This window comes from Dasypus novemcinctus, chromosome 13 (genome assembly GCF_030445035.2).
Source record: "Dasypus novemcinctus isolate mDasNov1 chromosome 13, mDasNov1.1.hap2, whole genome shotgun sequence".
Lineage (NCBI taxonomy): Eukaryota > Metazoa > Chordata > Mammalia > Cingulata > Dasypodidae > Dasypus > Dasypus novemcinctus.
Window position 1 is genome coordinate 45,651,001 of NC_080685.1, and position 15,158 is coordinate 45,666,158.

Here is a 15,158-nt window from a genome sequence, read left to right on the forward strand (position 1 = left end):
AATTTAAAAGCAGCTACAAAAATAAGGTACCTGGAAATCATCCTGAGTTTCTAGTGCAGTATTCACTTGCATGGTAGCTGCCAGGTCACCATAATACTTGTAGTGAAAAAAATAATTCAAGCTATAGATCCTCCATAATAAGGAGAAGCAGGCAGTTTGTCGGTAAAGTTGTGCCAGCCTCTTCTTCCTGTGAGATAATGTAAACACAAATGAAACATAGAAAGAAACTAGTCATTATTATGCTTTACTGGAGCTCAGGTGCATAATGTTCTCAATATAGGCTTAGAAGTCAAGCCTGCCTCTGTCACTAACAAGCATGTTAATTTTTATGAAGCATAATTTCTCCATTGTAAAATGGGGACAATTTATGTAAAGCACCTGTTTCATGGTAGGAAACTGCTATTTAAATGGAAGCTATTTAGAAAGTACATTTATATTATTCATCACTTTTGATTCTGAGGATAAATGTTTAAGAATGGAATCATTAACCCCATTTTACAGATGGAGAAGGTGAGACTCAGATGGTTAAATGATTAAATCGAAGTCACACAGCAAGAATGTGGTGGATCCAGGATTCAAACCCTGACTGTGCACATCAAGTCTATTCCAGCTCAGCCCTGTTCAGTGTATTATTTCCTCCATTGCACATTGCTAATAGGAAGTAGGTCTCAGTTCAACAAAGGAAACGAGCATTTGTGAACAATTCCATTGCAACAATGGGATTCAGTGTTGCAGAAGGTGAACATCTCGTGCGGGAGGTATTCAAGGAGAGAATGGATGACCTTCCATAAAGAAGGTCTGGGTTCTCAGGCCCAACCTCAAGAGGACATTTAATTGGTAATATAACCCAAAATCCTCTGTATTTGTGTTAAAAAGGGAGCCTAAACAACATGGCTGCAATATTAGTAATTTAATAAAACCAAGAATACAAAATTAGAGGTGCTAAAGAAGGATTCCAGGTATTTCAATTTAGACATTGATGACATTGATTCTGTTGTGGTGTTTTAACACAGGCTTTAAGGAAACATGTACAGGGCAAAATCTCTTCAAATGTAGAAGAGTGTTCATGATAGCCATAGAAATTCTGACATTAAATATTGTTTCTTATTGTCCTCAGTTTTGAGATAAAACCCTTTTGATTGGTGGAGTTTTAAGCCAAGAGACCCAGTTTCTTCCTCTTAACACATTTTCCCTTCTCCTTTGTGCAGACTCTTCTTGCTCCTTTTATAAACTGTAGTTGTAAACAGGGTTATCAGATTAAGCAAATGAAAATACACAATATCCAAGTGATTTTAAATTTCAAAATAATGAAAACTTTTTTAGTATGGATTTTAATAAATATTTCATGGGACCTAGGTATGCTAAAAAAAATTACTCAAGCTTTTGTCTGGATTTTGAACTAACTGAGGTGTCCTGTGTTATATCTGGCAAAATTATATGTAAACCATAACTTCAGTAAGATCTCTGCTAAACTTCTCCCCCAACTTCCCTCCCTCTTGGATTCTTCTGAGACAGCAGGCACATATTCCCAGGGACCCTCTCCCAACCTGCAAAAGAGCTCAGCTCTACCCCATTTCCATCCCAGGATCTCCCCTACATTTAAGGGAATATTTTTGGGGAAGCTGAAGAAGGCAATTTTTGGTGGGGTTGCAAAAGAGTTGCAGTAAATTGCTCATAGGAATTGATGTTTATATCTCAGGCAGAACCTGTAGGAATATTACTACTGGCCTTTCCCAATATAAAAGAGTTATCCTCTGTCAACTTTCTAGATCCCCAACGAGTTGGCATCTCCCTTGGTATGAATTACTAGTTAGGAGGAATAGTTTATTATGGAAAATTTCAAACATCTATCCAGTAAACCAAAGAGCAAATGAACTCTCATGCATTCAACACCCAGCTTCTACAGCTAATATTATTTCATTTACCCTCCCAAATATCAACATTCTTATTTCATTTACCCCCCCACTCACCCACTCACTCCGTCTCCTACCCCATTATTATTGTTTATGGTTCTTATATTGTTAAAATTCTCATACATTGAAATCCACAAAACTTAGCAATGAATTTTGACAATTGAATGACCCCCACATCCCTATTGAGATACCTAGATAGGTGAACAGTTTTGTCCTTTAGCATATGTGTTCAGAGCCTGCAATTTTTCTTTGGGGCAGGGACAATGCCCAGGATCTTAGCACTGCAGGGAAGAGAGCTTGGGACTGACACTCCTGGCATGGTGGTTATAGGATCTGACTGCAACATGGATGGCCAGAGGGTTCAGTGGGGGAGGCGAGGACCAAGGGAGACTGGAGTTCATCTTTTTGCGAAGGGACCTCTTATGCTTTTGTCATCTGAACTTCCAGTGGTAAAAGCTGCCTTGTGAGGGGCTCGGGGGCAACCCAGCCCCTCCCATACTCGTCCCCACCCCCTACCTGTGAGAAGTCAGAGCTAAGCAGGACTTTGGGGCTGACTGTGGGAGTTACATGTAGCTCTCTCCCTTCTGGGGAGTGTAGTTATCCCCGACTCTGTCCCTTACCCTGGAGGTGAGCTCCCTTGGGCTTGCTGATTTACAGAATGAAACTTTCTATTTTTCTCAACATGGTTCTTGAGAAACAGGGAGATTAAGTTGTAAGGAAAGATTCGGTTAAGGAGCTTCAGTGCTTTCCTCAGCATTTTCTTGGCAAGCACCATCTGGCCCATGTTGAAACAGACCTACAGGGAGATGGAAGAAGAGGGAAAAGAGGAAAAGCAGTGATTCTGGGTTTAGTTGGTAATGTTCCATTAACACATGTTTTTCAAATTCTTTTTTTAAAGGCAATTTGTGACCCAGGAACAAAATTTAGTGAGGAGGCCTGTTCTTCCTTTTTGAAAGGTTTCTCAGAGTGATCCACTGTCTACCTGTGTTCTAAGTACCTTAGCTGATTGTGAAAAATGCAGATTCTTAGGCTCCGGCCCAAACTTATGAAGTGGAGCCACTGTGGGTGGAATCTGGGGAACATTCCTATGATAAGCCTCAGGCATGTTCATGTTTGAGAATTACTGGTGTGGGGTTCAAGCTGCTCTTACCTGCAGTGGACTTGCAGGCTATTCTACGCCTGTCCCAACAGACAGGGCCACCCTTCCCGTGATCCGTAAGGCTGTGACGCCAGAGACGGGGGAAGAGCATCCTTCTCCCCATGTCTGAACTATTCCCTCCACTTTTCACCCAGGCCTGAAATTTTCATTATAAAAGTTGCTTCATTCCTGTAAATCAGACTTTTGATTTCTCCCAATCCCACACAAATCTTTTGGGGGATAAGTGGTAACAGTAGACATTTGAGGCAGGGTGACAGAGAAAGACTGAGACAGACAGCTGAGAAAACCAGGGAAGCTTCTCTCTCGCAATTTTGCTTTGTGTCAGGGATTAACAATGGGTAAACTTTCATAAATAATATTATTTCCTCACAAAGCAGAACTGGACGAACTTTCCATGCTACCTCATAGGGTGCCCTGTGACTTGCTCAGGGCAGGGATCCAGAGAAGACACGAAGGAAGGGAAAGCCTTTTCTTTTGACAAGGGAAATTCCTAGAGGATTTTGTAGGTGCCACCCCTCCTTAGCTGGGAATTTCGGTCTCTCTTTACAGAGCTTGGCTAGAAAATTAGGCTGTGAAGGCAAAGGCTACTTTCTAGGTAGGGATGGGAAGCTAGAGGCCAGATTAATTTTGGAAATACAATGGGCATGTACAAAAGCATGAAAGACCTCTGGGGCTCTGCTGTCCCTCAGAAGGATTTCTCCCATGAGTTACAGAGGCAACACATTCTCTATCCAATCTCCAAAGTAAATTTATTACCTTCCTCCCCAACTTGCTTTTCTTTTTTTCTTCCTCACCATCCATGGAGCAGCCTCAGAGAAAAACCTCAAAGCCAGTCCCAACAACACCTCCCTCATCTTCACCCTTACCCCTGGGAGACCAAGTGCTGGGTACTCTGCCTCCCCAGTGTCCGTCTGTCGTCTTCTCTCCATCCAAGGCTTCACTTCGGGTCTTGTGTCTCAGTGCTACTACTGTCACATGAGCTTCCTCCCCAATCTCTCTCTCCATTCTTCTCACTGCCACCAACACTACCTTTCTTTCTCAAGCACAAATATGATCATGTCACCCTGTATAAAAACCATGAGGACTGTCTGTTGCATACAGGGTTAATACAAATTCTTTAGTGGTTCACAAATGGCTCTTTTGTCATTTGCTATCACAAACTCGCCCCTCTTATCCACACGCAATGGCTCCTTCTCTGGACAGACCAGCTTTCATGCCTATGGCTTTTAAAAAAATTTTTAGGAGGTACCAGGGATTGAACCCAGGACCATGCACATGGGAAACAGGCACTCAACCACTTGAGCTACATCCACTCCCCATATGGCTTTTTTAAAAAAGATTATTTATTTATTCCCCCACCCCCACCCTGTTGTCTGCTTTCTGTATCCATTCGCTGTGTGTTCTTCTGTGTCTGCTTGTATTCTCATTAGGCGGCTCCAGGAACGGATCCTGGGACCTTCCAGAGTTGGAGAGAGGTGATTACTCTCTTGTGCCACCTTAACTTCCTGTTCTGCTACATCTTCTTATTTTCTCTCTGTCTCTTGTTGCATCATCTTGCTGTGCCAGCTCTCCATGTGGGCCGGCACTCCTGTACGGGACAGCATTCCTGTGCAGGGTGGCACTCCTTCGTGGGATGGCATTCCCATGTGGTGCGGCACTCCCAAATGGGCCAGTACTGTGCACGGGCCAGCTCACCCTCACCAGGAGGCCCTGGGCATTGAACTCTGGACCTCCTATACGGTGACAGGAGTCCAACAGCTTGAGCTGCATCCATTTCCCCCCATATGGCTTTTTAAATGCTATTCCCTCTACATGGAATGTCCTTCTCTCTCTGGAAAATGACCACTAATTCTTCCACTTCCAGTTTACTGTTGGTTCCTCCATGAAGACTCCATAAACTCCTCTTCCCTCCTACCCATTCTTTCACCCCAAAGAAGTTATTTTGCTGTTAGAATGATTTGTACATGCCTCTGCTATAACATTTAGCACAGTGGTTTATTACTTGCTTTCCAGCAACACGTGAAGGCCTCCAGGGCAGAGACTGTGTGTTAATCATCCTGGCAGGCTTCCTCACTCAACCAGAAACATCTTGAGGACACATCTTTTCTTTTTTAACCTTTGTATCCCCCTGTGCCTGGCGTTATAGTAGAGGTCTATTGGATATAGGCATGGAAGGATGGTTGAAGGACCAGGATTTAGTATCTTAATTATGTATCCTCTACCTCAAGAAAATGTTATCTATTCACATCCATTTTTAGAGGTTCTTAGAAAAATATTTCATAAAGATGTCAACTGGGAATATGGGGAAGATCTCGTTGCTGTCAGTGATGGCAAGAGGTTTGAGTCCAGGGGCTTGGAGCCTTGGAATCTTGGAATCTGGCAGGAGATGAGATGAAGATATAGAAAGTATAGGGATGATTTTCAGTTCTTCTTCTATATGAGGAATGGCAAGTAGCAGATTAATTCATGCCTTTAATGGTTTCTTACCTGACCTTTGAGGCTATAAAAGGTGGCAGACTCAAAAGTCTGACTCCAAGATTTTTCTTTCTTGAGAATTTTCAGCAACCTTTCTCCCTCATTCAAATACATGTATGCCTGCAACAGTACAATAGGTAGAAAGCATTGGGTCAGCAGGGATCTGGACCACAGAGAGGCTTTGCCCCAGATGCTAATGTCACTAAAGCAAGTAGAAGCAGAAGTCACTCTAGATACTGCCTCCACCTTCAACTCCAGCTCCACCGAATAGAATGAGCTTCTAAATTCTAGACAGGAAGTGGGTGGGTAAGGCTACCATTGAAGATACTGGCCATCTTCATGTACACTTCCATCTGCTAGATCACTCATGCTAGAGGATGAATCTAGAAATCTCCACCCTTTCTCATGTTGTCACCTATGTTGCCTTACCTAAAGTTTTCACCAGGGTAATTTCCTCCTTTGAGTAATTCCATCCCTAACTTTCTAATTTCCAACAACATACCCACTGCCATGACTGCATCCCTGCATCTATGAGAGAGATGATGAGTTATGGCCCACCCCCATTTCCCCTGCGAGGGCCACCTTTTGGAGGGGGAAGAGGAAGGCAAGACCCTGAGCAAGTCTTATCTTCAACCTTGTAAGATATAACTAGACAGGTTTATTTGTATCTTAGCATATTGAAGGCCCAGAAAGATCTACTTTATTCAGCACGGTGCTTTCCAACTTATTTGACAATGAATTATTTTTATTGCATTATGTGCTTTAACTCCTCACATTTCTAAAGTTCCATGAGCAAACACTGGGGCATATTACCCTAGAACCCTACTTAAAAATTATTATCCTAGAGGAACATTCACTGGTACTTTAAAATTATAAATGATGGTGGTTTAAAATTATAAGTGGTGGTGGTTTAAAATTATAAGTGATGAGCACAAATTGCATGAAGACTAAAGTGCTGAGAGTCTCTTTGGAGATCATAGGATTAAAGCCAGTTTTTCACTCAACTAAAGGCCTACAGGTACTTTGTGAAGTCAGAGAAAATGCCACTGGGACATTACTGAGGAAGCCTCTATGCTGGAACTGAAGCACTGAAACCCAAAAGGCTTCTCTATATCATTTTGGAAATGAGATCTGTCTCCTGCCCCAGTACAGGTAGACAAATCATGGTAAGTTTCCAAAGGTGGCAATATTTTAGAGGATGCATAATGCTAGTTGCAATGTGTTCCAACTCTTTTTTCTCAATCTTAGGTCATTTAACTTTTGGATTGTTTAATTTTCAAAGGGATGGGATACTGGCAGAAAAAAAAAAGAGGTAATAGAAAAGCAGGCTAGACAATCCTTAAAGTCCATTCTGGCTTTGTGATCTTTAAGTTGTCTCAAGGGTGGAAGAGATCCAGGTAAAGACCACTTACCATATAGTTATCACCCAAGAAGAGATAAGCAGATGCAATTTCTAAGAAGTAATATAAAGCTTTGGTTTTTTCTCCCAAAGCCACAAAATGTTGGGCCAAAGGCAAGATGACAATCTCTAGGATCTCCTCACACTGGCAAGATTCCAGAGGGATGATGTCTTCATCAGATGTTCTCATTTTTGTTATAACAATGTCAAAGAAACCTAAGATCTTTTCTCTTACTTCTCCAGAACTGTCCAAATGTAGAAAAAAATAGGAACAAAAACTTACATAGCTTTGATTTTAAAACACCTTCGAAAACTAATAAATAGTAAGATAATAAAACCTAACGTAGCTATACTGAACCAAACTCACCATGCACATCCCACCACATTTCCCCACCTCTACCTAAGAGTCCAAAAGTACTGACTAGACAAAAGATTCTAACAGTGTTCTGAATTTAATGACAATTATTTATGCTCTACCTCCTAAACAATGATATATTCCTTTACCTGAGAAAATCAGGGTATATCACGGATTTCTTATGACTCTCTGCTTTGGAAAAGATGATCTCTTCTGCAGCTAGAAAATAAATAAACAAATGAGTCATATGGCTCACTGAAGTGCTTTATGTGGCAGAGATGTCTGGCATCCACCAAAAACTATTGTTTCCTTTTCATGGTATAGAGTTATTGCTACACAACCAGGAATTTTATTTCCCAGCCCTATCTCTTATGCATCTTAGATGAAACTATATGATTAGCTTTTACAATGAAATTAGATCAGAAGTGATATATGTCATCTCCAGGCTGAGATGCTTAGGTGCCTTCTCCACCTTCTCCTTGGACAGGAAAGCAAAGGACTCTGAGACCCTGAGGACAGGAGAGCCATGAAAGGGAAGGAGCCTGGGTGTCTGTCTTACTGTGTGCAAGGCCGTTTGTTAAAACTCTCATTGGATTATTACATCAGCAGGAAGTAAACTATCATTCTAATGTATTAAGTCACTGAAATGCTGGCGTTTGTTATAGTTGTTACTAACTCACTGTGCAATAACTAAAACTACAAATTAATGCTCCTGATGAAAGTGACTTCAGTTCCTAGTGGGGAAACACAGATATTTAAATAAAAACCCCAAAGACTGACTAAAGGGCAGAGAACCTTGAATTAAAAAATCTTTAGGAGATAGTCTATTCTAATTACACTTTAATAGGTTATGAAATTACATAATAAACTTAGAAGCAAAACAAATATGGATTCTCTTATCCAGCTTCCTCTCTATTCAAGGAGAAGGAACAATCCTAGAGAGGGGAAGGGACTTGTCTCAGTGCATGTATCTGTTAGTGACAGAGGTGGGACCAGAACCCTGGTCTCCTGGTTCCAAGGCTAATGTGTTATTCCATAGATATTTTAATTTATAAAAATGCATTTTAAGCATCTAGTTATCACCTTCTTCTGAAAGCCTTCTGTGGCCTTACCTTCATAGAATTAGTGTGCTAACTCTTGTGTGCCCATCAATCCCTGTGCAGACCTCTGTCATAGTCCTCATCATGTTGGGATTAAGTTGTCAACCTTTCCTCCTAGATTGCCATCTAGTGGCTCCCTAGTGACTAAAAGCCGAATATATTCAGTTGTGCCTTTCCCCTCCCCCTTCCTCTAAAACTGCTCTTTTCAAGGTTACCAGCGGCCACTATGCTGATAAATCCAAAAGTTACATCTTTGTCCTCATTTTATTACACCATCCGGCAGCATTTAATACAATCCATCCCTCCCTCCTTTCATGAATTTCTGTAACACCTATTCCCTTGGTTTCCCCTCTCACTGGCTGTTCCCTCGGCTGGCTCCTATTCCTCTACCAACATTTTGAATGATGGCGAACCTTAGTTTGGTTCTGGATTCTCTTCTCTACCCACAATTTATCCCTAGGTAATTTCATCTGCCCATGACTTTAAATTCCATCCACTGGCCAAAGAATTTGAATTTTTTATAGCTCTACATTCTGACATATACTCTTAACTACAGACCCATATATCTAATTGCCTCCTTGGCAACTATCACTTGGATGCCAAATATGCATCTCAAAATTAACATGAACCAAACAGAAATCTTGACTCTCTCCATCTCCATAAACCTCTTCCCTCTCTCAGTAAACATCGCCATCATATATCCATTTCTCAAGGCAAGAAACCTATGCAATATCCTTGATTCTTCTCTTTGCCTCACCCCTGGACCCATTCAACACATCAGAAAGTCCCATTGACTCTACTCCAAAACATATCCTGAATCCATCTCCTTCTGTCATCTTCACTATAGCAACACCTTAGTCCATCACCAACATTTTATTTATCAATACAATAAACTGATCTCCTTTCTACCCTTATCTGTTTCCAACAGAGAAGACAGTGACTTCTAAAAATATATAATTCAGGTCTCTAAGCAGAAACTGCTAGTTTTCCATCCCAACGTCTACTGTCTCCCTTCAACAGAACTCAATTTTACTCAAGGCAACCATTCATTAAGCTAAAAGGCTACATTTTCCAGCCTCCCTTGCAATTAGATATGGCTATGTGACTAAGTTCTGATCAGTAGAATATAGGATCAAGTATTGGGTAGGACTTATAGAAAACTTCTTTAAAAGGAGGGGTCATCCCTTTTACCTATTTTTATTTCTTTTCTTCTACATGAGATGTGAATATGATGGCTAGAGCTCCAGCAGCCATTTTAGACCACGTTCCTGATGATCATGAAACCTCCATACCATTTCCAGTAATGAGACAAACATTTTTACATGTGAGAGAAATGAATTTTTAAAAATTAATGATAAATATGTTAAGCCACTCACATTAGCTGGGTTTTTGTTATATGCAGCCAATATTAATTCTAACTAATACTTCTCCAATATGCTCCAATCCACCTAGAATAAAATTCAAACATTTATCAAGGCCTATAAGGCTCCTTGATGATTTTATTATCTGTTCGTTATTTGTCAACTTCCATTAAAATTCAAGCTTATGAGAATAAACACATGTCTATCATTTTCTTTTTTTTCAAAGATTTATTTTTTATTTACTCTTCTCCCCTTCCTCCCCCCAACCTCGCCATTGTCTGCTTTCTGTGTCCATTTGCTGCATGTTCTTCTTTGTCCACTTCTGTTGTTGTCAGCGGCATGGGAATCTGTGTTTCTTTTTGTTGTGTCATCTTGTGTGTCAGCTCTCTGTGTGTGCGGTGCCATTCCTGGGCAGGCTGCACTTTCTTTTGCGCTGGGTGGCTCTCCTTACGGGGTGCGTGTGGGGCTCCCCTACGCGGGAACACCCCTGGCTGGCACACCATTCCTTGCGTGCATCAGCACTGTGCATGGGCCAGCTCCACATGGGTCAAGGAGGCCTGGGGTTTGAACCGCGGACCTCCCATGTGGTAGATGGACACCCTAACCACTGGGCCAAGTCCGCTTCCCTACATGTCTATCATTTTCAACTCTGTATCCCCAGTGCCTAGATCACTGCCTAAAACATAGATGTTCAATAAATTTGCTTAATAAATGTGTGTTGTTGAAAAACTCAAGGAGCAAAAATAAAATGCCATTTCTTCTTCAGTACTATATATATGTATGTGTGTGTGTAATGTTTCAAATTTTAATGGTGATAAGATAAAAGAGAGAAAAAGCAATATTATTTAGATAAAGCAAATTAAGTTATGCTTTCTGTCATTACATCATTTACCCCTTGGGTGAGTCATATTATTTTCAGTTCTTAATTTTCTTCACTTACAAAGAGTATATTGAGTTCCCTATTTGAAAGAGGATTTCTGAAAGTTTAAAAGGTACAAAATGCTTGTAGGGTCTCAGAAGAAGGGGGAAATGCAAAGGCTACCACTTGCTCACACTGTTGTTTCAGAGACCTAGAAATAAGCACCAGGTTCAAGGTTCATGGTGACAAACTGCCCTGCTATGTTTATCTCCAGGCTCCATTAAAATGAGAGTAAAATAATTTTTTAGAGCATAAACCCACAATATATAGAGTGGGAGAGGTAACATTCCCGTCTTAGGGCCATTGCAGTAGCTGTCCCCTCTGCCTGAAAAGCTCTTCCCCTAGCCATTCACATGACAAAGTCCCTCCTTTCCTTTGTTGTTACACAAATCCCATCTCTCAGTGAGGGCTATCCTAACCACTCCTAATCCCCCTTACCCTACCCAACATTTTTTTCTGTTTTTCTCCATGGGATTTATGATTTATAACATACTATATAATTTACTTCTCTGTTATTGTCTGTTTTCCCCCAATAGAATGTTGGAGGAATGCAAAAAATATTTGTTGAATAAGTAAATGAAACATTGGGCCAGAGTTCAGCGCATTTTTGGGAGATAAGTGAGCAAAGTGGTAACTGATAACAGAGGTGGAGGAAGCTGCAGGAGATAGTCTCTGGGACCTGAAGATCCTTGGGAGGGATTAAGACTCAGAAAATAACTTTTTTAATCATAAAATAATGTGCCTTTTATTTCTATTATATTTATCATATCATTAAAATTATTATTTTGTTTGTTTATTTTTTGGAGGCCCCAGGGGCTGACCCTGGGACCTCCCATGTGGGAAGCGGGTAAGCAACTGCTTGAGCCATATCCACTCCCTATATTGTATTTATTTATTGTTGATAATATTTAGTATTTCTACCTAGACACTTGATTTGTCTCTACTAGAAAATAACAGTTTTGAAGAAGTACATGAGGATTGAAAGAAAACTGAGAAGGGAATCAAATTCCTCACTATCTGAGCCATACCTAATGCTGTGTCCTTAGTCCTTTTCCAATTATGTCCCTGATCCTTCCTAAAAGTCCTATCTCACACTTGGGGAAGCTCAGGAATAATAGAATATCCAGCCAAGATCGAAGCAGGATGATTATTATTACATAAGGAAGACACTGACAAAAGTTTCTAGAAACTCAAGGAAAAAAACATTTGTTAATAAACGTATTCATTATATATGACTTTGTTCTGTAATGAACATCATTTATGTGGTCTTAATCATGTAAACACTGGATTAATTTATCTAAAGGTAGAACAGAACAATACTGTGGGAAGATGCTGAGAAGTGGGATAAGAAAATTAATTCCTTACCTACCATAGCGAGAAGAAAACAGTGTCAGAATATGGTAAATTTTTACAAATAGGAGTATTAACATTTAATATATGGAAGTAATGACTAGATAGAACAGCTGAAAGACTTCCGGGAAGATGGCAGACTAGAAAGACATGGGACTCTCTTCTCTCCCAGAAAAATAGCTAGGACAGGTCAAAACAGCCTGAGAATAAATCCAGGGTTTAGGACACCAAGGGAAGACTGAACACTGTCCGGAATAAAGAGGGACAAAGGAAAAGAATCGCAATGGCAAAACTCTGAGTTTAAAGGGGCAGCTGCTGCTGTTGGCAACTTCCCTACCCTATAGACACTTTTGAATTATCAGGCCTCGGGGGGCAACAACTACAGACAGAGGGACCCCAAGGATCTACCTCCCCAGGAAAGGGGAGACACGGTCTAGGGCTGACTTGCTTTTGACCCACAAATTTGGTCTGCTGTGTCCCATGAGCCCTTTTATTTTATTTTTTTCTATTTTTTTTTCTATTTTTTTTTTTATTGTTGGTTTTTTTTTTTTATTGACTTTGTAATAATATTACATTAAAAATATATATGTGAGGTCCCATTCAACCCCACCCCCCCACCCCCCCTCTCCCCCCCCCAACAACACTCGTTCCCATCATCATGACACATCCATTGGATTTGGTAAGTACATCTTTGGGCACCTCTGCACCACATAGACAATGGTTCACATCATGGCCCATACTCTCCTCCATTCCATCCAGTGGGCCCTGTGAGGATTTACAATGTCCGGTGATTACCTCTGAAGCACCATCCAGGGCAGCTCCATGTCCCAAAGACGCCTCCACCTCTCATCTCTTCCTGCCTTTCCCCATACCCATCTCCACCATGTCCACTTTTCCCAATCCAATGCCACCTCTTCTATGTGGACATTGGATTGGTTGTGTCCATTGCACCTCTATGTCAAGAGGAGGCTCAGATTCCACATGGATGCTGGATGCAATCCTCCCATTTTCAGTTGTAATCACTCTAGGCTCCATGGTGTGGTGGTTGTCCTTCTTCAACTCCATCTTAGCTGAGTGTGGTGAGTCCAATGAATCAGATTGTAGGTGCTGGAGTCTGTTGAGGCTCAGGACCTGGCTATCACATTGTCAGTCCAGAGATTCAAATCCCCTAAATATATCTTAAACCCCAACATTAACTGCACCTCCAGCACATTAGCATGAAAGTCTTATGAAGGGAGATCCCATCTGAGTCCAGATTCATCACACATAAACACCCTTTCCATGAGCCCTTTTAAGGCGCCATTGTTTGCCTTGGCAACTGGCAAGGGACTAAAGAGATCCAGCCCTTCCAATCTCCTCCTCTACCGATCCTGACCAGGACTGATTGTTGAAGGTGCAGAGGGGAATGGAATTATTTCCTACCTGAAAAAAGGAAGGGGGCTTCCAGCAAAGGTTAGAGAACTGCCTCTGAGAAAGTTTGAAATTAGAGGCTGTTAGTCTCCAGGCAGGAACCTCTATTACATTGATCCAGTCCCTATGGCAGCAAACATGCCCCCACCAGACACTGAATTGAGAGGGCTGCCAAAGAGCACCATCTTCTGGCAGACCGAGGAAGTGCATGTGAGGAAATTAAAAGTCAGTAAGAGAGGCTTTTTCTGGCCTTTATAGCCTCCCTCCCCAAGGCCCTAGGAAGTGGGTCTGCCACCCATAGCTACTAAGCATATGGAGAAGAATTAACATGAATCCTGTTTAAATGCTTCCAAAAACCTCAAGAGGATGGAAATTACCCAACACATTTTATGAAGTCACCATCACCCTAATGCCAAAGCCAGATAAAGACACTACAAGAAAAGAAAATTAGGGAAGTGGATGTGGCTCAAGCAATTGGGCTCCCGTATATTATATAGGTATCACAGTTTGATACCCAGAGCTTCCTGGTGAAGGCAAGCTGGCCCATGTAGAGAGCTGGTGCAACAAGATGACGCAACAAAAAGAGACATAGAGGAGAGATAAAAAGATACGCAGCAGACCAGGGAGCTGAGGTGGTACAAGAGAATGATCCCTTCTCTCCCATTCTGAAAGGTCCGAGGAGTCATCTAATGAGAATACAAGCAGACACAGAAGAACACACAGCAAATGGACAATGGAGGGAGGGGGGATAAATAAATAAATAAACAAAATAAATAAATAAATAAATAAAATAAAATCTTGAAAAAAAGAAAATTACAAACCAATCTTTCTAATGAACTTAGATGCAAAATTTCTCAACAATTATTTGCAAATAGAATCCAACAGTATATCAAAAGACTTATACACTACAGCCGGTGGGACTTCTTCCTGGTATGCAAGCCTGGTTCAACATAAGAAAATCAATTAATGTAATACACCACATGACGAAACTGAAGGGGAAAAACCACATGATCTTGATCATCTTGATCATCTTGATCAATGCAGAAAAGGCATTTGACAAAATCCATCCTACTTTCTTGATAAAAACACTTTGAAAGATAGGAATAAAAGGAAAATTCCTCAATATGATAAAAGGCATATACGAAAAACACAGAGCCAACATCATACTCAATGGGGAAAGGTTGAAAGCTTTCCCTTTAAGATTGGGAACAAGACAAGGATATCCATAGTCACCCTTGTTATTCTGCACTGTGTTAGAAGTTCTAGCTAGAGCAATTAGACAAGGGAAAAAAAGGCATCCAAATGGGAAAAGGAGGAGTAAAACTCTCACTATTTGTGGATGCCATGATTCTATATTTAGAAAATTCTGAAATGTCAACAAAAAAGCTACTTGAGCTAACAGATGAGTTCAGCAAAGTGGCAGGATACAAGATCAACACACAAAAATCAGCAACGTTTCTGTAAACTAGTAATGAACAATCTAAGGAGGAAATCAGGGGAAAAATTACATTTACAACAGTAATCAAAAGACTCATATACTAGGAATCAATTTAACCAAAGAAGTACAGGACCTATATGCAGAAAACTATAAAACAATGCAAAAAGAAATTAATGAAGACCTAAACAAATGGAAAGGCATTCCATGTTCGTGGATTGGAAGACTAAATATTGTGACAATGTCAGTCCTACCCAAAGTGATTTATAGATTCAAAGTAAT

The 15,158-nt window shown here is 40.8% G+C and overlaps 1 protein-coding gene across 1 annotated transcript in view; it reads right to left on the bottom strand.

The window, feature by feature from the left end:
- The window catches only part of ADCY10 (adenylate cyclase 10), a 120,276-nt gene that overhangs the window by 18,568 nt on the left and 86,550 nt on the right, over positions 1-15,158 (bottom strand). The window contains exons 20-24 of the mRNA XM_012527624.4: positions 7,451-7,520; positions 6,960-7,191; positions 5,560-5,667; positions 2,534-2,709; positions 31-187 (exon numbers count right to left, since the gene is read on the bottom strand). Of these exons, the coding sequence (XP_012383078.2) occupies positions 31-187; positions 2,534-2,709; positions 5,560-5,667; positions 6,960-7,191; positions 7,451-7,520 (743 nt within the window). The remainder of the gene's footprint in view (positions 1-30; positions 188-2,533; positions 2,710-5,559; positions 5,668-6,959; positions 7,192-7,450; positions 7,521-15,158) is intronic.